The sequence below is a fragment of the Syngnathus leptorhynchus genome, chromosome 1 (assembly GCF_054491065.1).
Source record: "Syngnathus leptorhynchus isolate UIUO chromosome 1, UIUO_Slep, whole genome shotgun sequence".
Taxonomy (NCBI): Eukaryota; Metazoa; Chordata; class Actinopteri; order Syngnathiformes; family Syngnathidae; genus Syngnathus; species Syngnathus leptorhynchus.
In genome coordinates this window covers 5,672,419-5,697,660 of record NC_141195.1, presented here as the reverse complement: position 1 = coordinate 5,697,660, position 25,242 = coordinate 5,672,419, and the positions used below count along the sequence as shown (strand labels likewise).

The 25,242-nt window shown below is 38.5% G+C and overlaps 1 protein-coding gene across 5 annotated transcripts in view; it reads left to right on the top strand.

Annotated features, from left to right (window-relative positions):
- Window positions 1-25,242, top strand: part of LOC147061554 (metabotropic glutamate receptor 4-like) — a 92,835-nt gene that overhangs the window by 38,642 nt on the left and 28,951 nt on the right. For all 5 annotated transcript variants that reach the window (XR_015066695.1, XR_015066694.1, XR_015066689.1 and 2 more), the window contains exon 3: window positions 20,685-20,901. Coding sequence is in view for 2 of the 5 variants with exons in the window: in XM_085916429.1 (XP_085772555.1) it covers window positions 20,685-20,901 (217 nt within the window). In the remaining 3 variants the exon portion in view is untranslated. The remainder of the gene's footprint in view (window positions 1-20,684; window positions 20,902-25,242) is intronic.

Sequence of the window (25,242 nt, the reverse complement as noted above, 5' to 3'; positions counted from 1 at the left end):
TTTCATGAATTTTGGTTTTGGGTGGAAAATGCATCAGGGGGGCTGTCTTTGTATCTGTCTAAACTAAGTCAGCAAGCAGGGAAGATGAAAGCAGGGAAGGAGCAGAGCAGTCAAGAGACAAAAAATATCCAGATAGAAATCTGTTTAGGAGGACCTATTTGTTAGGGAGGAATGGCACAAAAAGATTTAAGAAGCTGAGCAAATGGATGTAGAGGACTTTGAGAAGCTCAAGCGGTGCAAGCATCTTATGGTACTCAGGCAGCCTATGAAATGGCATTTGTCCTGAGCAAACAGGGTTGAATATACTTGCTTGTTTTCCACCGCCTCCTCTTAAAACACTGAACCATAATGACAGAAAAACATACAGTAAATGTGGGAAGAGTCTCCAGGCTTTGTTCCTATTTGTTTATCAGGCATCCACAGATCCCTTCCAGTGTGGGCGTCGAGGGTAATGGATTAGGCTGCTGCCAGTGATATCATGGTTTGAGAAAGAAGTGGATATGTCTGAGTTTCTTTGTCTCTCTCTGCGAAGCCTCTGCATTTTACTGGCGAGTGAGACTGTTACTGATATGCCCCCTGGCATAACGGCCCACTGTGAGCATACAGTAATTTAGCACACTGACACTGACAGACCTAAGGGTGTGGAAGAATGGTGGTGAGGATTAACTGCCGGCTGTTCGAATATGGGAACGTGAAAAAAAATGCAGCGTATACTGACACAATGCTTCATTTTTACATGAAGATTTTTGTCAGCCTTGCACTTGACTGGTGATCAGTCCAGGGTGTCCTCTACTCCTCCCTAAGTCAGTATAGAAAATAGATTGAGTTTTTATGTGCTGTTATTGTTGGAGGGTATCATTCAAAAGAAGAACTCAGTCTCAGGCAAGCACCTATAACAGAGAAGAAACTTCTCCCAATTTGCACTTTATAATCATTTCCCTGCAGCCATTTATTTTACCACCATTACCAGTGGAGTTATTCATCACCAGCATAAATTTCATTGACATTTCCCACAATTGCCTGTGCTTCCCTGAGAGCATACCTTGTCACCAACATTCCCTGTTCAATCAATTTCAAGACCTCACAGAAAGAGTCAGATGCCGCGATAAACAATTAATTCAACAATAATGAGATGCTCGATGACATTTCGAGAACGCAAAAGGTTATGTTTATATCTTCCAATATTTTTTTATATTACCTGCAGTCGGTGTATGTATTGGTGAGTTTCAATTTTTGGCTTGATGTTTATTTTGGTATTGCACTCATACTAAACTGATCATTTTGGTTATTGGAAACATGATAAGAAATATATGTAGGATTCTTTTCCTTAGAGCCGTCGTCCGACCCGACTCGGCAGACCTGTCAAAGTCCACCGAGCCGGCCCGTCTGCCTTTGGTGGCCTTTGGAGAAGGGAATCCCAGGTGTACGATAAGGTGTACGCCTCCTCGTCCCTGTTGATGGTCCCTCTTGCTCTCTACCTGATCTCAATGGCCTCCTTGATCCACCGCTTTAGTTTGTTGGATTCTGTTGATATGTCCCTCTCGCACACCTGGGATTCCCTTCTCCAAAGACCACCAAAGGCCGGCTTGGTGGACTTTGACAGGTCTGCCGAGCCGGCCAATGTATAAATGAAACGCCAGCAGCACGTTGGATGACGGCTCTGAGGAAGACTGGAGTAGCAGTCGAAACTGTCAGCAGCAGGTAACAACAAAAGTTTTCATTGTCTGAACAAAAGAATCCTACATATAGCAATTTGAAGACATGATGAATCTAATCGAAATAACGATAAGAAATATTCAGTTTTTAATCTCATCTAAAAAGGCATTAACACCCAGTTCTTGGCTTGCAATCGGGATTGTCCGGTGGAATGAGAAAATTCGTCGCCATAAGAGAGCAATGCTGTCGTTTTGTAAGGATATGGGGCGCGACGATTAATGCTGAGCTAATTAACAACAGGGATAGCGACTCACTGCTTGGTAGTTGACTGGGATCATTACTGAATGCAGTCAGGTAGGAAATCCCTACTGGGATTTACTTAAACAGCTGTTTTGTGACTGGATGCTCAAAAGGCAGCAGACTAACGGGCATAAAATATTGCGATCAGTCAAGCAGCTGATAGTTACCCAATTCGGAATGATTTGTGGTGCGGCCCTTAAATTCCCGACGGCACTCAGAAATGCAACTGTACCCTTTGGTTTATCCGTCACCCTGTGATTTCCTACGTGTCAGCCGAAGAGAGGCAATTAACCTTCTATCTGTTTCTGTCGTGCACAATTGTGTGCAAAACCTGAATTACTTGAAGTTTGTGGTCTTTTATGTCTGCATGAAGCTTAAGGACTACTATATTATTGCTTGTTCCATTCAGATCAAACACATGAACCATATCTTAAATGCAGTATTAAATTTGTACATCCTCTTTTTAAACAAATCATCAAACAAATCTAAGTATCCAAGATGCCTTAAGGAAGTTTTCTTGCTGGGAAAAAACACTCCAAATAAAGCAATAGATGGATTTCTAAGAAAACTATTGTACTGCTAAATAATTTGTGTGTTACTTAAAGCGCACTGTGGTTTATTCTGATAAAGCCATATTAAGGAAATGTTCTGAGAGGCAAAAAAATCATATTAAGTGAGCAGCTTTTAAAAAGCCATTCTCTTTTTTCCTAAGGAACTCTCGATGCAGTCTTACAGTCATGCATAAAGCTGAATTTTGGCCACACCAAAGGAGAAATGGTTGCGGTGGTCTTAGAAAGACTTTAAGTCTGATTTTCGAGCGGTTTTGCTTGGTGATGCATACTGTGGTCCAGATGGATCGAGTTCTGCATGACTGTTGGATGCCCACCATGTCCCAACATGGCTGCGCCATTAGGAAGCATTTGCTGGAATAATACTTTGGGATGGAATGAGGAGTGAGATAATAGGCCACTTTCGAGTGCCTGGATGTGTCAAAATGACCTCAGCAAAATATGTAAAATTTCTTACTGACCATTTCTTGCTTTTGTATAAAAAGAAGCGTTTCTTATACGACAAAGTAAATTGTCAATTGTCAATCATTGACAAAAGTCAATGCACCAGCTCACACAGAAAAAAAAAATTATACAATGCGTGTGATTTGATCGGTGAACATAATTTTGGGATGACATTGAATTTGTATTTTCTTTTAAGAATAGAATCACTGAAATGTATATATTTTTTTTTTTTTACAATTTACTTGACTTTTGAACTGTTGTGCATAATAAACTGGAACACTGCATTTTGGATTGTTTTGATAGAGGGGAAAATCACATTGTGGTCTTGTGGTCAAAACAAACTAAAAAACAAGTGTAAGCTTATATAATAGTTGATGAAGGGAAAAAAAGAATCTGTCTCGCTCAAAAATAGTCTTTATGTAGATTAACGTACAATTTGAGATTAACCTTTCTAAATAATTTCAAATCATTGCTGTCTGATTCCTTGCTAATGCAGGAGCTAGGAACAATGGCAAAATCATTGAGATAAATATGAAAAGAAATTAAAAAGGCAACAGTACTACTTCAAACACAAGATAGAAAATTAGAATAGTGCAGAATAGACAATTTAGTTCCCTCAAATTAAATGTGATTTCATCAGTGTTTACACACCTGGGGCAACAAAAAGCTCTGACGTGTGCAAGCTGAATCATTTTTCTAATGAATCCCCGAAGAATGGAATACATCAGTTGTCACTCTGAAGTGTGGAGATTTGTTTGACTAAATGATTCATTTACTCTGCTTTCTGCACAAACAGTCAAAACTATGACTGACTCATATTCAGCTTCTTTTGAATCACAATACACAAATGTGGGCCTTTTCATGCAAGTTAGGGCTTTATTCTCTTCAATATCTTCAGTCCAGTGTTTGTAAAGTTTGCACAGTTTATTTTAGAAAAGTCCTCTTGCTTAGGGATCACCATTTTACAATTCATATATATACGTACGTGTATGGTCTCATACTTTGCCAGTGGGAAAAATATGCTCAATTGTAACGGCAATCAGTTGCTTGCAGCAAGATCCCGCCAGCTGCCGCATACAACCATGAGTCACTTTTCAGTATGTGCACCCTGTCAATGTGTTGTGCACTGTCTGCATCATGTGGTGTTGCCATTGCTTAGTTTAATTTCCGCTAGTTCTGTTGTTGTGAAGGCTTTGGCTGAAAAGCGTGCAATGCTTGCGTTAAAATATATGCCTGACCTGACCTGACCTGAATTCCTCAAATGGTAGTTTTCCTGATAGCCAAGGTCCAGCCAATTTCCTCTGACCTCTTTGGATAATGACGCATCCTGGACCACTGGGCAGCAGATAACATAAATGTTCTTTGTGCTTATCTTACAGTGCTAAGCCAAGCCAAAACCTGAGGAAAAAAATGTAGCTTGGAGATTTTTATTTGTTAACTTTTATGTCAAACACTTTTACATAGTTTTTTAAAATAAAAAGAATGCAAATGGAGCTAGGTACATCTCACTGCTATTATTTTGAACGCAACTGCTGTTGAGGTATGCACCTTCATAGAGGCATCATCATTAAAGGTTTAACACATGATTTTGTCTGTTAACACCCATTAGCTCAGCCGTGCTTGGGAAAGTGGATGCACATCCCGGAGCACAGTTTGATGCAGTGCTGCTTTGATCGAAATACCAAAATCAACAGCCCACGGTTCATCTGTGCGAAGCCCAGCCCAGACCTAAATCGAAGGGCAAGAAAGGCTCAGGCTGCAGGTCTAATGGTGTCTGGATCCTCAGGGCCAGCTTTGCATTACATCACATTAGCTTGTTTGCTTACAACAGCATCCTTTCGGATTCATGAAACAAATGTTCAACGCAACAGCTACTACCGTAATTTTCTGACTATAAGTCGCAGTTTTTGTCATAGTTTGGGTGGGGGGGGCGATTTATACTCAGGAGCGACTTATATGAGATTTTTTCACAAATTTTCAAAATTCAAAAATCTGCGATGTAGTGAAACCGCGATAAACGAACCGCGATGTAGCAAGGGATTACTGTCATTGGAACTGATTGAATACCGTATCGTTTAGCCTGTTGTTGCTGGTTCATGTCTGTTTTTGGTGTTGGATTTTGACAAATAAATTTGCCCCCAAAGTGCGACTTATACTCCGGTGCGACTTATATGTCTTTCTCTTCTCGATTATGCATTTTATGACTGGTGCGACTTATACTCTGGAGTGATTTATATTCCAGGAAATACGGTAAGTAATTTTGGTCAGGCCTACTTGAACGTATGGTCCCCATGGTCGAAATTCTGCCGGAGTTTCTGGTAAAACATTCTGCCAAATGGTTCCATTGGACCCTTACAATACGATTGGGTGTACCAGGTCAGACTGGCATTTTCCACAAGCCCAATGACCCAATCACAAAGTCAAACGATTATATGAGAGTGTCTTGGAGTTTCCATGTTTGAGCACGGTGTCATGGATAATCTGTGAAAAGCAAAAATGTTCAATCACAGGGTTCCATGTTTTACTCTTCTTTACCCACGGGAAGGCTTCCTAAGATCCGTTTTTCCAAGAGCATGAAGCCCCAGACTTCTTATCTCCAAGGGTCCCTGAGACACTCAGACCCCACCATCATAACACAGCTCAGGGAGGATAATGTGAGACCTTGCTTGTTAATTGCACTTTGCATTCGTCTTGTGTCCAGTTCCTTCTTGACCCATATACTACAGTATTTGCGAAGTATTACTCTCACATGAGTGCCTTCTGGCTGCCGGCGCCTCAAAGACACAAATCTACTGGACACTCCAGCACCACAGCCCAATCAACTCGGTCTGTATTTTACGATAGAAGACTGGTAAAGTTTTTTGTCAAATCAGTCTGAAATCTTCCATCTTAAGGAATAGCGCTTCCCTTTAATAAATTAAAATACAAATTAGCTCTTGCATCACTCATGTTTATCGAATTCCGTGTATGTGTGCAGTTGAACAGTGATACCAAGAGAGAGAGAGAAGCTCCGATATTACTATGTGCCAAGCCTTTTTGTTTAAATGTTAGCTCCACTTGTTCTCCTCCCCCTCTAATGGCTCCAAAACAACCAAGGGAAAGTGGTGCAATACTCCGAGCCAGAGAGGATGTACTTAATCATTTAAGAGAAAAGAAGAGTACTTTCTTTTAGTCCGGATAATAATCAAACGCAAAACCCTCTTGCAGTTTTTCCTTCCTGAGCGTCTAATGAATGATGATGTGGCCTAGTTTAACAAGAGAGACGATCTTTTGATGCACGCACGCGAAAATCCAGACAAGACAAATATAGATAACATAATTAAATCAAACAATGAGGAGAAGAAAAAAGGGAGTGCTGCAAGATGAGAAGCTGGTGAAGTTGATTCATTGCGGCAAAACCCTGGAGGCAATCTAGATGTACAGTTAGCGTGGATTCCGGGTGATAATTGTTATTTTGGGGGGGTTCAGTTGCTTGTGCTTCAAGGGATCTATACGTGAGTTTTTAATTAATGCTTGCTAGAGGTTGCTTCATTCTTCAGTTTCATCTTCCTAAAATAAACGTGAGCTTTTTCATTGTGGTGGCTTCACACAGTCTGTTATGTTGTGTGAAGCAAAACTTCTGAAACAATCTTCCTTTTCTTGAGTAGAGCTGGCATCACAAAGAAATTTGGTCTCATCTGAAAGAAGTTTATTGTATGGATAGAAACAAATTAATTAATTATTAATTGGTCCCTGAACTTTCATTTGTTGTTTTTCAAGTTCGAGAATTTATTTTGGAGTTTTGATTGATACTTGATTATGTATTGAAGACTGGTGGCTATTTGCATAAACTAACATACATACTTGATGCTATTTAAAAGAAATGTTAAATGAGACAAATGGCAAAACTAAAAGGTTGTAAAGATACAATTATATTTTGTACAGAATACTTTGCATGGTCCCACTGTTGAGATGGTTTGAGAGAATAAAAAAGAATAAAAAACTTTAAGGATTCACTTTATTTGCCATTTAGATTTCTCTCATAGATTTTGTGGGCAATAAGAACATGGATAGTAAAAATCTGTACATCATTGGCTGCCATTTGGGAAAAAAAATAATCTCAAGCGGAAATATAACAGTAGTAAGGTTTTTCCAAAAATCAGGGATTGCTCCTCCTAGAAAAAGATGTAAAGAAATAAAGATATATTTTCTAAAAATGGGTGACAAACTGCAAGATTGCAAGAGTCTACATATTTAAATTCTCTGTGAAAAAGATTTTTCTCTAAATTCATCAAAGCAGCTTGAAACGGCTCAAGAACATTTGCCTGTCATCAAGTGATGCATTGATTCACGCCAGGCCCGCCCACCTCTGGGCCTGCATCATAACATCTTCACACCAACTTGCTGATGGTTCACATTGGTGATCAGCTCATCAAATTCCTTTCCTAAGTTGTCCGGAGGGACTATGATGGCAATCTGTGAGTGAAGTCACAGCACACGCATCAAAGCATCCAAACTGGCTTGCTGGCGGGCAGTAGGGCTAAACTAAACAAAAGAAACCCCCCCCCCCCCCCCCCCCCAAAAAAAAACCTGAACGTTATTACTGGTGAGATTAAGGCTGCAGAACCACAGACTATAAATGACTTATTTTTGTGAATCAAAATAATTGCGATCCCCTCATGTCATAACACTGTACAGCATTGCACACGTGGTCTTCAATTTGAGACACGTCTACAAAGAGGTTGACAGTTCTAGAGCACCGGCTGTACATATCAATGTGATGCAATCACAAGCAATAAACGTATACGCCCCCTCTCACTCTTACCACCAACACCACTGACAAATAGTTTACATTTTAAGTGCACATTTCACTTTTTATCCAATTAAGTGCCACATAATTGACAATGCTGTATTTTTCATCCATGCAGCCTCTCTTTTTCACCCGAATACATACTTCTGGTTTATAATGAGCGGTGTTCTGCACTGATTACGAGTTGACAGTTTCACTGCCATCTTTATAATCAAAACTGTGCGGTAGTTTGGTCAGACCATTTGCAAGAAAAGGTGATGCCGGAGATGCAGGATAATATTTTGGGAGAGGTCATCAAATTTTCTGCAGGTAAGCTTGCGAGAGCACAAAACTCAGTCAAACAGTATATGGACGCAATCAAACATGGCATCACTTGAAGTCAAAGAATGACTCCCCTTATACTTAAACATCGTATAAACCAAGGCAGAAGTAGTTGAGAGGTTCTGGTCATTGTGTTGACAGCATCTTCAGGCTAATTAGAATGTCACCAAACTATTTTTTTTCTCAGCCAGTTTATTGTCACAAAGGCATGAAGGGAAAACTACAGGAGGTAATTGTCGAGGAAGGGGTGTCAAACTCCTTTTTATCGGGGGCTGCATCGTAGTCATTGTGTCAGCCATTATGACTGTCAAAGTGTTCTATACACAGTATAGGTTACACAACAAACTGATGAATAGTTTTGGAGTCAGAGACTAGAAAACAACTGTTCAAATATTTTTAAAACTTGAATGGAAATGAAAAATGGAGAAAATACAATTTAAAATTTTAGTATTGACACATGAAGTTGATGCAGAATTTGTCTTTACGGGCCACATACAATTATGCGATGGGCCTTGGATTTGAAACCTATGGTCTAAGACAAGAGGCTCGCTCGTAAATGACGATCAATTGTAAGCTACTGGGATGTCTTGTGAGCACTGAGCCCCCATGGTTGTGTTGCACCTTGAGGGAAAACAAAACCACGGGAATGTGTTGATAAATGGGCTGTCCACTTGTAAGATAACAATTTGCACTCATTTCATCCGTCTTGGAATGATGATACCGAGGTGGTACGTGGTGATTACCCTTCAAGAATGCTGTGGTTGATGTAGAGACTGAAATACAACAGCATTGTCCGAATGGTTAACACGTGAACGGCCTTGACTGTTACTATTTCCTTCAAAGTGGAGAAATGAAATGAAAGCCTATTATCTGGGATAAGCGTAACGTGTGGGGCAACAGGGAGAATTAATCACAAAGTGTCTTTGGGGGAGCCACAGAAAATGGGCATACTAGTAACAGTAAAACCTCTTCAATAACAACTTGACCATTAAAGTTTACTGGCCTGTATTTCAATCTCCAATGCAAGTATATTTCTGAATACTGTATAGTAGAGGGCGGAAGCTTTAAAAAGTTTGCCCTGTTTATCAGAGGAGATGATAGTGTGTTATAGGAGCTATTTCATTCTGTTTTAAGATTTTCATGTTTTATTCTAGGCGTATATATGATAATGTATTCATTACCTTTGGCACATAGGTGATCAGTTATTTTGGTGGCTATTTCTCTAACAAGTGAATATGTCTGTCTTGCGAAAAGCACGTTAAAAAAATGGTGAAACAGAATTTATATTGAATCAAATATCCATTATCCGCCTTTTGTGGACATTTCTTTTGCTTTGCGATTGTTGTTAACTTTGTGAAACTATGAGTGACTTGAATGTATTGTGTGTTCGACTTCTTGAATGTTTACACAGCTTCATTTTGGGATTGGACAGCAAATATACTGTGTGGATAATAGTGGATAATAGTTCGTTTTCCAAGTAACGCCACTAATGCCTATCACTGGTGATAATTCCAAAATCCTATTTCTAATTTCAACCTTGCTTATTTTATATGAAGCACATTTCCATAATTTGGTTTTATTAGTACTTTACGTCAAATTATGTGTTCATGTGCAGGGTGCTTACATTGTGTGACTATTTCCTTCCATGATGATGCCTTTATTTACCCCGCTAATGCTGCTTTATTCTTTTTTGTTTGTTTTTCCGGGTTCTTGGTTGATTCAAATCATGTGTGTTTGGAAGTGAAGATATCTTGTCCCCGACTGTGAGTGTAATCTCTAAATGTGCAGAGTAACCGGTTTAAGATGTGCTTTTTCAAACAAACAGAGAGAAATAACCTCGATTGTGTAGAGAAAGGAACCGGAGGCCCTAGAGCTAGATATTTGTTTTCCCAGTGAAGCCACTCAGATTCGAAAGTATTTCCTCAAATTACACTTTCCAACATACTTGCAGAGTATATATTGTTTACCAATGGTCAATTACCATATGGATGGGAATTGCAAGCTGAATCAAAATGGAGAGAAACATTTGAAAGGGGTCACACAAAGGTCTCTTCCATTTTGATTATATACCACTGGAATTATAAATTTGAATTTTCCATTGCAGACATTTTAAATGCATCAAAAGAAGTCATCCAAATAGAGATTTTTTTTTCAAAATGATTGCTAAGAATGCCAGCAGACTGAGCTTTCTCCCTATTAAGAATCATCAAGCGGGAACCTCTCACTGTAATGTAATCTGCCTCCTTAAAAAAATATCAGAAAAGTAAACAACAGCCTCCACTGGTGGTGCCTTTCTTGGTCTTTTCAGTATGGATTAAACATTTGGCTGCTTGCATGCACAACAGAGATTTTATTTAAGCTCTTAACAAAGGAGGTCTGTCTGTCTGGTATTCTCTTTCACTGTTAAGCAACATCTTCCAGCTCCGGCAGCATATATGAGAAGTTGTGTACTTCAGAAGTCAGGGAGGACTTTCTACGGGTTAGTACCTTTCATCGGAAGCCAGTATTGATAAGGCAGGGCATTGACTTTGCGGTGAATGATTTTGCTTTGAGGGAAAGGTCGTGTTTAATGACGAGAAAGTGATTCAATCTGGCCAGGATTGCTTTCAATATTCGGCAGGTAACAAAGCAAATACGGATTCATCTCATTAGTTTCGTCCTCCAGGTACAGATTGTAACTTTTTGAGCTAGTATTGACATTGCATAATGGATGCGGGTGGTACATGAACATACTATACAATATGTGTGATTTGGGTTAGATATATGCAGACAAGGTGCAGAAAAGTTGATAGTTGATGATAACGTTACTTAAGGGATTGCTTTGGTCCTTTGCTGTACATATACGCTGAAATAAATTGTAATTTTGCTTTCTCATTAACCGTCCATTTACCTTGCTACCCCATACTCAACCGTATTGACTAAACCTAAACAGTTTTGGTTTGCTTGGGATTAGATTGATTTAAACCTTGAGTATTATCTGATATTGATGGGTTTTGTTATGGGAATTTCCAAGTTGTAATATTCTTAAATGAGTGCCGTGGACCAGTGGTTCTCAAGCTTGAATCCTCGAATCGTTGGGGTCTGAAAGCTTAGGTAAGTGCACCTTTGGGCCACAATAACAATAACAACAAAAAGTAGTCCCCTTAACAATTACTTAAGTGTAAGTAAAGATTCAGTGAAAAAAAAAATAGTTAAACCCTAACCCTAGTTTCAAAAGTTGCCTTGAAATGCAAACCCGAGTTTGAAACTCTAACCCTAGATTGAAACCCTAACCGGAGTTTGAAAGCCTCCTTTGAAATCCAAACCCTAGTTTGAAACCCAAACCCTAGCTTGAAACCCTAACCCGCGTTTAAAAGCCTGCCTTGAAATCCAAACCCTTCTTTGAAACACTAACCCGAATTTGAAAGCCTGCCTTGAAATCCAAACCCTAGTTTAAAATCCTAACCCTAGTATGAAACCCGACTTTGAAACCCTAACCCTAGTTTTAAACCCTACTTTGAAACCCTAACCCTCCAATTAAACCCTACTTTGGAATCCTAACCTTAGTTTTAAACCCTACTTAGGATCCCTGACCATATTTTGAAACCCTTGTTTGAAACCTTAAACCTAGCTTGAAACCCTAACCCTAGTTCTAAACATTACTTCCGAACCTTAACCATAGTTTTAAACCTTAGTTCGAAACCCTTTATGATGTTAATAGATCAATTTTGGTAAAATACACCTCTTGGAAGGATTAGACTTGGCTACTTTTTTTTTGTCCCAGTCTTGGTGGGTCATCTCTAGTATTAGTAAGACTAAGACACATATATCATAGAGTTTTCATCAAACCATTGCTCTATTTATAAGGCTCCCAATACACCAGTGTCTCTCTCCAGGGGGGTCATTAATTTGCCTCTGCCAGTGGTATGCCCCACAAAAAGTCCATCAAACCTTGCAGGTCGCTTATCTTCAAGGCTACACTTGCTATGGCGAGAGAAGTGTATACTCTCATTCTCGTTAGAAAGGGGTCACTTCATTAATTGTAGAGTGATAACTGTTATAAGATAACTTTTTGCCTCTGATATTTTAGTTTCAGTCAAAACGGCAATGTTCCCAAATAACACGGTTAATATTTTAAAGCCGACTCTGGAAACTAGAACAATACCAACTTTAAGCCATACCTCAGCTCGGTGGTGAAACAGTCATCTATGAAGAGTCCACAGTCTTGATGCTTTATTTAATATTCCTCCCCATCCATTTCTTTCAAAAGTGATAAGAGATGAGCGACAGAACAAGGTGGAAGACCAAATATTTGCCGGTGGCGATAGCACATTCTCCAGATACATATATTGCTGCCTGTGACTTCGATAACCCCGGGATGTTTAACGCATGTCTGTTCACTCAACGCCTCTGCCTCAGTATTTATCAGTGGACCTCTCTTGGAGGTTAACCCCTTGACCCGCATAAGCTTATATCTTCTGTTTTGCTCCACACATTGTGCTGTGGCGCATGTGAGATTTTTTTTTTAAATGAATTAATTTGAACGTTTTGTCACATTTGTTGCAGTGCTGTCCTTCATCTTCACCCCTCATCATTTTATTACATATTATTAGGAAGAAGCCACATCATTTAAAACCCTTCTTGCTAAAGCATTGCACTTTTGAAAATAACAGAACAAAGTGGTGACCCTTGTTAATGCTGAATGTTAATGTCATCCATTTAATTGGATCTTTTGGTTCATTAAAATCCAACCGTTTGTGAGAGAAACTTTCAAGACTTTGAGGGTAATTTTTATTGTATATTCTACATCAATTTGTCACCATATGCGAAATATCTCTACATTGTGCAATTTATGCAGAGTAAGGGACAGTACTCAAAATCTGAATGGAAACTTCCAGCTGAATGAACATAAAGCCATACATGATGCCACGAAGGCCTTGCATAAAGTCATGCCATAATACTATTGTTTTATTTTATTTTATTTTATTTACTAACTATACTTCCGTCCAAAACACGTAAAGATGTTTTTTTTTCTTTGGAGGATGTACGACATGACTCCAACCGGCTCCTTACTGTGGTTATATGTAGTTATAGTGTTCAAGGATGAAATGATAATACCGTATGATGTAATTATGTTTCCCACTTATAGATAATGGAGGTTGCAGCTTGTTCAAACAGCAATAACCGAAACAATCAGTACATGAAAGTGCAACTCCATTTGACCCTGAATCAGTGAGTGCTGATTAAACGACTTTGATCAACTCAAAGGAAAATATATCCGGTTTTGAAGCGAAGCATAGAACAGAGACTGTCGAAATATGGACACGAATCAGCGTGAAGATAAAAGTAATTTTCAACTCAAGAGACAAATTGGTGAAGTGTGGCCAATCACCGAATGTCTGCATACTGCGCTTGCAAAATCAACTGTTTGCACTGCAGAATAAACACAATTCAAGGAGCAGGAAGTTGCCTAGTATGTGTTGCAGTCTATAGACATATCGTCTCTATTAATATTTGATGTGGTCAACAGAGGAAATATAGTACTCAGCTTTGCCTCACCTTTTATATTCAACCTCAACCTTAAACCTGCAGTGAAATATTTCCAGTGTGCTTGATTTTAGCCTCTTTAGATCCCTTGTGTTGTGTTTTTAGAACAAGGCTTTCACCAAATGTAGCAATTTAATCAAGACCCAATCACTTGCTACCTTTTGTGATTTACGGTACATTCCCCCGATGTTAGAGTAGATCAAAGTGACCTCCATTGTTTGCTCTTCATCACTTGGACAACAAGACAATTTACTTTATTCACTTGGGAAAACTATATACACATTATGTTCCACATTCCATCTTGTTCTAGTTTCTCAGGTGTGAGACAAAAGCAAGCGGCTCCTATGGCAAATTTGTCCTTCATTTGTCTTTGGATGTACTCTCAAAATATTCCCTTTCTGCTCAATAGATCAATTTCTGCCAAGGAGATGGGTCACTGATTCATTTTTCATTTAATTTGTTCTGTATAGATGGAGGATCAAATGGCTATAGTTATACTACTACATCTAACTACCAAATATGCATAAAAAATATGGGTATAAATAAACATTGTGTTCCACAGTTGACATATTTTGTTTGGTTAAAAAACATTTTTATAGGGGTGGAAATTAGGCCAGTCCTTCTCAAATAGTTCTGCACGGGAGGTCGCGGTCCAATGCAAGGGGTGACATGCATCATTAGTGTGAAGGCGGCCTTCACACTATTGTTATTCTACTTTATTTTTCTTTTTTCTTCTTCTTCTTCTTATTATTATCCTACTTTATTCCTCCCACTTTTTTGACATCTAACTAACCACATGCTTTAATCGATTCACCCCATTCCAACTTTCACACGTTCCAAAAATTCACGGCATGATCGTTAGTATTTTATTTGTTCATAACATTTACCGTTTTTGCATAATTAGCAAATTTGTGCCTTAAAATCCCCCATTCATTCTTAATGGCACATTCAACACGAGCCATGTTCCCGATGGAGTTCGAATTTTGACATCTGACAACTTTTATCATGATTTCTTTCCTTAACTCATTTATTTTTTATTTATTTATTTTTTATTCATTCATTTATTTATTCATTTAATTTTAATTTAAAAACATCATTTTAATAATTTATCTCATTTACCATTTTTATTTCTCGTTTAATAGCATCATTCCACCATGGCAACACTAAGTCACTGTTTAGCTCAGTTAGTAGAGAATGTCACATTCAACATGAGTCACGTTCCAGAGTGAGTTCGAATTTAACATTGGCTGTTATTTTTTATTCATTCATTTATTCAATTAATTTTAACACATTTTAATAATTTATTTCATTCAACATCATCATCATAATTAATTTATCATTTTTACTCAATTTATTTCTTTGGATTTAGCATTATTCTACCGCTTTGATAGTATATCTCTGTTTAGCTCAGTAAGTTGAGAATGGGACATTCAACGCGTGCCACTTTGCTGAGTGGGTTCGAATCTATTGGCAGGCCGTCAGTTTTTATTCATTCATTTATTTATTCTTCATTCTTCTTCATTCATTCCATTCAACATCATCATCATTAATTTACCATTTTTATTTTATTTAATCATCATTATTAATTTACCATTTTTATTTCATTTAATCATTATTTCGAGTCCCACAATAGTGTGAAGTGCCTTCGCCTTCACACGCAATTTCTCCAGAAATTGCCAACTCTAGTTATTATTATGTTTTTGCTTTTTTTGGGGGGACATATTAGATTGTAGTTGCACATACACAACAGTAGGGGGCAGTGGTACTCATGTATTGGTTTATTTATTAACCAGGCAAATTGTTGCACTTCAAATATTCTGTAAAAAGCATTGTTCACAAAGTTATATGGTTTCTTTTTGTTGCTAATACAGGCTATGACATTGTGCATAAAGTTTAAGCGACAAATATTATGAATTCTAGTTGTGACAAACAGTTGGAGGGGTGTGAGGTTATAACAAAAAATAATTGAGAAGCACTGCATTAGGCTAACAAACACACGCACACCTGCATTCTATTTTAGGAATGAAAAGACAATAAAGTGTGAGTTTCCCCATCTGTTCTCTGTAAATTGTGCATCATGAAAAAAAAAAAGCATTTTTCACCTGCTACCTGTGGATTGTTGAGCATTACATGAGATGAGATAAAAAAAGGATAAGATGTATAAAAAAATGAGTGGATGGATAAATGAATGATTATACCCCAAGATTGGTATCTATTAATTTACATACCGTATTGTTATAGCGGGATCAACGATCAAAACGTTGAGATAAAATAGCTGGTTAAATAAGATGAATTCCTAATGAAATGTGTTATAGTGCGAATGAAAGTGCAAGTACACTTTGCCTCAGGTTAGGTTAGGCTGTTTACTCAGGAAAATGTGATTGGCCATGAAGTCATTATTTTTAATTAGCTCTATCCACTCTGGCCATTATCAGCCATTTTACACAGCGGCGTTACTGTCTTGTCAACAAACATTTGTACGTGTTGACAGATTGTTTTTCATAGCTGCTACACACAAAAAGAGGCATCAGGTATTTTTTTTCTTTATCTTATAAATCAGCATTACAGAACAATGAATCATGCATAATTGTCGAACTTTCCCTGAAAAAACAAAACAACCTGCTGACACATCACGAAACTGCATTCTTTGTGAATCACACACGCTTTTATGTACAAGACATGAATAAATCAACTACAGTGTAAAATCCGCCACAGCCTGCAAGAGCAGTGCTGAATTGGTTCTTGAAAAAATAATCCTATCAACATCTTACAAGCCTGTAGAGAATGTCACGTCACATCATTGTATCATTGTTTTTTGAGCCGTTAAAAAATTGAACATATGCCTCGGCGGTAAAGCTAGAGGAAGTCAAACCAGGGATGACTAGAAAACACAGATAGAACATTTTTGACAAGAGAGTCAAAGATAGTAACAGAAAATGGTTTAAAAGTGGAATAAAGATGTCCATGCATCCTGTTAAACAAGATGATTATTGTTTTGCATCTTCCATTCATGACAAATGTCATTGAGTTAAAATCTCACTTTACTGTTGTGCTTTATCAACACAATTTGCATGTTGTAGCCCAGTGATAATTCAATTTGTAATGAGATGATTAATCATGGTTGTCATTGCCTCAATTAATGCTTGTCACCGCTTAACAAGCACAAATACCAGCAGTGCCAAGCCCATCAAACATCTAATCACGCTTCAACATCTTATAAATTGTTCAAACATAAAATATACAAATGTGTAGCCAAAAAAAAAAAAAAAAATCTGAATTAAAAAATAAATCATTGAAATCTAATCAAGAAATAAATCATTGTATAGTATTGCCTGACTTGTCCCCTCCTCTAGAAACTGAAAACCCCTCGTGATGCAAGAATGGTTCCTGGCTACTGATTTGCACCAGACTGGTGTGTGTTTGTGTGTTTGTCCGTCTGTATGTGTGTAGACAAGAGAATAAATAAAAGAGTGACATAAACAGTTGTTTTTGCTGGCCTGAGGTTCATATCATGCAGAGGCCTTTCACAGCTGAAAAACGTTGAATCCGGCAATGGGTAAGTCAAACGAATGTTTCCTAGCTGGGGGGACAGAAAAAAAATCAGTGAACCTCATTTTAGGTGAAAAATCATGATAGATAAATTGCGAGTAGTGTATGAAATCAGTCAACTAAAATGCAAAACTTTCAATTCGACACGCATCACAAGTGAAATTTGACTAACAGCTGTCAACTACAAAAGGAATATAGGAATATTGACCAAACCCTGGTAAGAAAAAAAGGAGATTGTGATTTTAGCCCTGATGTCAAATGGGTCTGTTTTTTTCTTTCTTTTTTGTGGCCCCCATTCTGATATTACTAAATTAAACTAAGTTGAATCTCAGTTTTCCTTATGATTCAGCAGTTTTGAAGATAATCAGTCAAATTGGGATATCATTTTTGCTTGAGGAAAACTATAATTAGAAGACCAAACCCTGGCTATGAACTTCAGTCACTTCAAGCTTTTGCCTTCTCCCAAAAGTCTGATAATCTCAATTCGTTATCACTCTCTTACACACACCTATCGCGCTGGGACTATTTCTCTTTTCACACTTTTTAGAATGTATTACCACGATTGATAAGGTTTTATAAAGTTAGATGATTAAAAAAAACAAGTCATCCATTTAAATGTAAATTTAATTATTTTACTCTTGATTATTTTCTCTCCTTGAATTTTGCTGCTCATATCCCGAGTGCTGTATAGCACGTCCAAGGCTGTCTCGGCCAAATCAGTGATATCAAGCGGGAAACGGCGCTGTGGTTTTTCATCTCAGGCTTTTTCACTGCGGCAACAATCACACCATTTCCCCATTTTGTCACCAACCAGGGCAGGCAGAGCTTATCATGTTATGTGGGTGACATTGCTTGCTCACTGGACTAAACCAAAAGCCCTCTTTCGCAGAAAAAAATAAATGCACAAAGGTTTATATATATATATATATATATATATATATATATATATATATATATATATATATATATTAAACGCAATAAAGGGAAAAAGCTCACTGAAAATCCCCAACTCTATTGCGTCCCCTTATGAGCTAGTGATCCATTCACTAATATAAAATACGTAGATCACTTGGCACAGTCAAAGCAAAGTCTGGGGCATGGAAGCACAGACAGAAATTACTTTCTATATTAGAAGGATTTTCAAATGCTTAATCTGCTGCTTTCGGCATCCTTGCTGCGCTGTAAAGCTTGACAGGCGCAGCCAAAGTAACTAAGAAGCGCAGGAGATAAGCCGGAGCCCATCTCCACCTGAAACCCACGTCCGTCAGTATTATAGAAACAATAGGGAATGTATTTGCCGTTTCGACCGAACCCAACAATTTTAGAGTGTAGTTAATCCATACGATCAGGAAGCTTCCAAGAAAGAGGCTGGTTATCATTCACAATGACTTTTAATACTATTATTATATCTTAGTATTGTTAGCCGCGAAGCATGTTTAGGAGAGGAACTTATTGTCTGAATCCTTCTCTTTGTTCCAATATGCAAAAAAAAAAAAAAAAACATTTGCCACAACTGCAACATTGAACAGAAGAGTGAATGTGCTAAAAGTATAGAATATTCTGAAATGTGATCTTATTAACACCTTGCAAACACCTTTGAATAACACTTGAACGCAGTCTATTACCGTAATTTCCAGACTCTAAGCAGCTACCTTTTGCTCAAGTTTTGAACCCTGCTGCTTATTGTCCGATGCGGCGTATCTATGGATTTTTTGTGATTTTTGTGATGACTTGATGACTTCTACACTCGTAAAAAGGCTGTGGGCCGCTGTTGTGCGGCACCGCTTTGCCGAGCGGAGGGATAAGTAACACGGTCACTGGGGAGAAGAGTGATGTGTTGATCGCATGTCCATCCGCCAGGCCATATAATTGACACAAAGAAGAGACAGAACGATATCAAGACGGACATTACTGAAGAAAGAAAGCTTTTATAAACAAACCCTCATTTTGCGGAACAAAAGAAATGCATATGATGCCACTTTTAATTTAGAGGGAGTCAATTTGGCTCTTAACATGCACTGTAGCGGTTTCTACTGGTCACTAGGCTCGACAGGGCTATTGTTACTGACCACTTGTTGCGTCGCCCTTTTCATTATTTCCTGGTCACGTCTACTCTGGAGCTATACGTGTAGCTCGCTAGTTTAATGTAACTTGACGCTTTGTGCGTGAATAAAATTAGCATGAACAGACCCTCATCATGGAAAATGCTAGAAGAAATGCATAAAAGCAACAACGAAAGAGACTGAGAAAGTGTGTGGCGAAGTATATCTGACGCTATTCCAATCGTCAGATTGTCAGTGCGGGTTATTTATGAAAAAAGAATCAAAATGTTCCCCTAATTTTTGCTCGTGCGGCCTATAATCAGGTGAGGCTTATAGTTCTGAAGTTACGGTAGATGCCTTCTCACAAGTCTGCCAAGTATTAGAAAAAAAATCACATATTGAGTGCCGTGAAAGGCGCCATACAAATAAAATGTATTATTATTATTATTATTATTATTATTATTATATGTTGTTTGGATTTGGATACACAGTAGGTGACAATTTTACAATGAGACTTTATGTTCACGCTTGAGTCTTTTGGAATTGCATCCTCTGAGTAGTCCTACGGTATTGCTTCTTGTACTTGTGACGGCGTGTCCAAAGGTTCCGCAACCATCTCAAAAGACCAAAATCATACTTTCCTACACTCAAAGTCTTTATTTCCTTCGTAGGTGTGAAAGATTTTGTTGACACGAGTCAAAGGGCTGGCATATGCTTGCAGATATAACACCACGCATACTCAACCTTGACACGGCTTGCCTCTCAGAGCATCCCAGAGGAACATGGGCATTCGCTCGTTGACACATGCTGTTTGCACACCAGATTCAGCCTCAAAACAAGACAGGACATTTTCTTTAGAGGTAGCGTGATGGCCTGAGACAGAGTTTAGCTCACTGCCTTCCTCTGCTCTTCGGATGTAAATCAAGTTAATAAAGAACCTACTACTAGTTTGCAGTTTTTGTACCAATTTGTAACGCCGTCTTCATTTGTTTTAACATCTGGCCTGATTACAACATTGCAATCCGGCAATACAATGAACTGCAATGACTCAACATTCATTACACATCTTGCAGAGGGGGAAAGGATTACTCAGTTGTCATGAGACTTGGATGTGAAATGAGTAAAAATATTTCGAGATGAATGCTTTTGCCTGACTTTGTTGTGAACAGGATGAGTCACTTGAGCGACATTCTTCAAATTTGTATAACTCAAGGATGAAGCGATGTGACGTGGGTTGTCAAAAGCTCCATTTACACACATTTAAGATTTAAAGATGCAATGACGGTTTTATTGTCAAATGCAGACGCAATTTCTTCTATTTTTGCAATTGTCCATGGGAAACTCGTTAGGCACGTGTCTCAGACACAAGATGGTCAGGGGTCGCCATGGCGAGTCAGTTGTTTGGCAGTTTTTTGCCCTTCCTGATGCATTCATTCATTCATGTTACCCAACAAGGGCTTTTCATCCCGCATTATTTTGTTCTGACAGATCCCCCAGGTGAGCTACGCCTCTACAGCTCCAGAGCTGAGTGACAACACACGGTATGACTTCTTCTCCCGAGTGGTGCCGCCTGACACCTATCAGGCTCAGGCCATGGTGGACATCGTCAAAGCCATGAACTGGAACTATGTCTCCACTGTGGCCTCCGAGGGAAACTACGGAGAAAGTGGTGTGGATGCATTCATTCAAAAGTCTCGAGAGGACGGTGAGTCTTTTGTTCAAACACCATTTTGTGCTGGTTGCCAGGTAATCAGAGGACACAAACTGTATGGAGATAGATTACCATTCACACTCTCATTCACAAGATCCCTCAGTGGGAACCGAACTCGCACTGACTGCACAGAAGTCAAGCGGGGGCACCACTAATCGTACTGTATATCATCCATGACCACAGTTTGATAGCTCCAATAAATTGTTCAGAGATAAATAAATAAATACAGTTGTAAAATATTGTTCATATGATGACATCCTGGTGTCATCATTTTGGGAGGTATTTTAATCCTGTATTGACAAACCAGATAATTTGCTCCACTTCAGAGTTTGTCTCTGAAACCAATTTGGGAAAAGAGCTAAAAGAGTCTATTAGTATATCTTTTAAAAAGTGCAGGCACAATTTTCTATGAAATCAATGTCCATTTCCTTATAATCATGTTCAATTTAGTACAAGATTCAAGACTTGTTTAAGATTGAAGTAATTATTTGGCAATTGTGGGATACTATGAAACAAGAATGGTGAAACAAGCACAAAATACACTCATTGCAAGAGATGTAATCGGTGTCAAGTCAGAATCCAATAATTCAAATTGCTTGAACTGAAAAACGTTCCTACCACATTGCAGCCCTTCAAACCTTAAGCTTTACAATCAGGAACAACATCCACGTTCCACCTGTTCCAGCTCCAGTTACCGTCGTTCTTACTACTGTTTGAAGTCGCGACACCGTCGGCATGCCAGGAAGATCAAATGCAACGCGTCTGCTCCATCCTAGAAGCTGACTTGTTTCATGAGCATTTGCAACATTTGTCTTCTACTTTATGAATACATCACTGTCACTTGGTGTTTTTTATGTACCGTAATTTTCGGACTATAAGTCGCTCGGAGTATATGTTGCGCCAGCTATAAAATGCACGAGTGAAAAAAAAACATATATAAGTCGCACTGAAGTATAAGTCGCACTTTTAGGGCAAATTTATTTGTCAACATCCAACACCAAAAACAGACATGAACCAGCAACAACAGGCTAAACGATACGGTATGCTAACGTGACATATACACAAACGAGGAGCTGAGAACGGGCTTGACGTAACATTCAGAGTTATTCAAGTAAGTATTACATAAATAACACACAAGCACAATGAAGTATAGTATATAAGTAATACTCTTTTATATATATATATATTTATATATTGAACGTAAAGCCAGTTACAACCAAAAGACTCAGAAGGTCAAGCTTGGCGTGCTGATAACTGATGTGACGTTTGCGCGCTAGCGATATTATTCAAGCAGAAAGCTTGCAAAGCGCTCGGGTGAACGTTGTTAACACCATAACAGTTAATGTCTCATTGGAGGTTGTGAACATTATTTATTGTTTCTGGGAAGTGAACTTGTGTCTCCTCTTACATAAGCTTGTCTATTAGACATTATTGTACAAGCTTTACGGGAGTTATTTTTAAATTGCCAGCCTTCTGTACACATTAGTAGCAGAGTACATTACATTGCATTAAAATGATGAGTGCTTGCGTTCAAGATGCTATTACTGACATCTTGGTTCTGATAATAGCAATATAGATTAAATTGTACTTGACCTGTTTCTGTCCCATTGATTGTTTGCCTTGAAAACCATGGCAACCACAACTACTGGATTACCCAGAACACTATCCTGCTTATTTTAGCCAAATCATTGCTGCTCACGTCACCATTTAGCGTACACCATGTGTACAAACATTGCGTCTCCACTGGCAATGTTTATTTTGTGATGTTGAAACAGCATGGGGAGCCCCCCTAATGGGGGGGGGGGGGGGGGACGTCTTCATGACGAGAGGACCACTGCTGAAAATAGTCTTCTTTAAGACTTGGCACCAAAAGGCAAGATTTTCATTTCGACACGTTCTCATTGCAACATCAGTGAAATCCTCCAGTGGGATGAGGCTTCATTGTCGTTACGGAAGAGAAGATGAAACACTTTTCCGATCTGATGCCTCACCGCTGTCATCCTGCCTTGTTTTCAATGCTTGCGGTTCATGCTTACTCAGTGGCTCCTTGTCTGTGTGAGCTTCTCTTTGAAAAGCCCTCATACCTCCTGTGTCCTCAGAGAGCACACAGACGTGTGCAGTAATAGCAGCTGACATGTCACTTTATTCTCTCCTCATGAAAAGTGTGACACTTTCACAGGAGAGTGTGCACCTGTCATTGTTTGCTGGAATCATCACATTGGTCTGGGAAGGTGATACTTGGCTTTTGGGTTTTCCTCAATGTGATTTTTCCATATAAGGATCATTCTTGAAATATTTTTTGGGGTAATCTTAAATGACAGTTGAGGTTAAGGAGAAAGTCAAAAAGAGTGTATTCTTTTCGTGAGCAGGGAGATTATGCAAATATTTGACATGAGGGGCGCATACTTCATCTTTTGTCGTGAGAAAAATGATAAAAGGAAAGATCATCTGACAATATATTATTCTTAACATTGTCTAAAAGGGGAATTTCACTACTCATGTTCGGGTTCAACAAGTAGAGCTGCTTTTGTTGGTGACTAAGGGATGAAAAGATTTACGTACATCTACTCGCTGGAACGTACTTCACTTTTCCAAGCCTAGAGCATCTTTACCTTTTCAGAAAAGAAAAGAGAAAAGGACAAAGATTTAAGCATGTGTTCAATTCAGGGTTGCTATTTAGTTATTTTTCTTTTTTTTAATTTTCTTATTTAATTTTTTGGGGTTTATTTTTAGATTGAAAGCCAGTCTCAGAACTCTCTCTCTCTCTCTCTCTCTCTCTCTCTCTCTCTCTCTCTCTCTCTCTCTCTCTCTCTCTCTCTCTCTCTCTCTCTCTCTCTCTCTCTCTCTCTCTCACATCAGTTTTGATACGTATTGAAACTTTAGGTAGAGATGAGCACCGAAACTCATATTTGAGTCAGTTTGTCAAGCTTTAAGCATCCCCTCTGATCTTCTATCTTTCTATCTTTCCATGTTCAACTGCTTAAATTGTTCCGTGGTAAAGCTGGAGCCTTTCCCACCTTACGGTGTGCATAAAACAAACTTCCTTTTTTCCCACATCGGCTGTGTGTATCACGACGTCAGTGACTAAAATATTTCTTCATAACATCAATTGTATTTGGATGGTGAACTTAGAGGCGCACATTCTAGTGTACACAGAAGGCAATGGCATTTTGAGCAACATTTTGTCACATTAATAATTGAACAAAAGAAAAAGTCTAGTAAGAATAATTTCTATTTCATCATGAAAATGCTCTGCGTCAAGTGCGGCCTCTGCAGGAGAGGTCCCGGGGCTTGCCGGAGGCACAATTTCAGGTGAACCCTCTAACACAAAAAAGTACTTTATTATTTGGACCTTTTACAGGGAACAAGTACATTCAAGAACTTCAAGAGCAGCAATAAATAAAACAAGGTGCCGAGAAATGGTTCTCTTGTAGTCAATTAGGTCTAGTGAGTAATTATCAAAAGCAGCATTGATTTTCAAACATAATTTACATCGTGTGAATGGTTGCAAAAGCTATTTGTTTTTTCTTAAGTCTAAAATTGTGTACATCATTTAAAAAAATATTCTGACATGAATTTGAATAATTTATACCACAAGAAATACTGCGAGGAGAAAATGGGCTGTAACCATGACAACCACAGCGAATGCTGTATAGTTTGTATATGCATATTCAGACATACAGCTCCAAGTGCTTTGCCACAAAGCTATTTATCATGTCCGCAGCATGATGGAATATAGAATTGTGTCGTGCTCAGGGACAAAAATGAGACCTAAATGCACGTTGTCAACTTTGATTGACTTTTGATGAGTATTCTCACCATGCGAGTCATCACATCAAGGCCCCCCGCTTTTACTTTAGCACTCTTTAAACACAATTGATGTTTGTGTTGTCTGAGTGTTCTGTTTTTTTTTTTTTTACACTGTGCAGAAGAGATTTTGAAAGTTTGAAAATGAAATTTAATATGAGCACTGGCACAATAACGGGTACAGTTTTACAATGAGAATTAGAAAGGAGAAGAAAAAAAATCTCATACAGGATCCAGTATTTCTCGAGTCCAAAGTCCCCAATCAATAAACATTGCTCAATACATATCACAATTTTTTTATTTTTATTTTATTGACAATCTCATCAAGGTATTGACTTACCAATATGTTTGTTATTGTGGTTTGTGTTTGCAGTGGTGTGGGGGTGGCACTGCTTTGTGCTGAGTAGCGTTTCTAAAATGTTGTCCGTCTCACCTAACAGCCGCTGTGATTCTGTGGTTACAGACAAAATGTTGGTGCAGACTTGCTGAGCTGGCGTTTGCAGCTTTACACACCGGTGTAAATAAAAT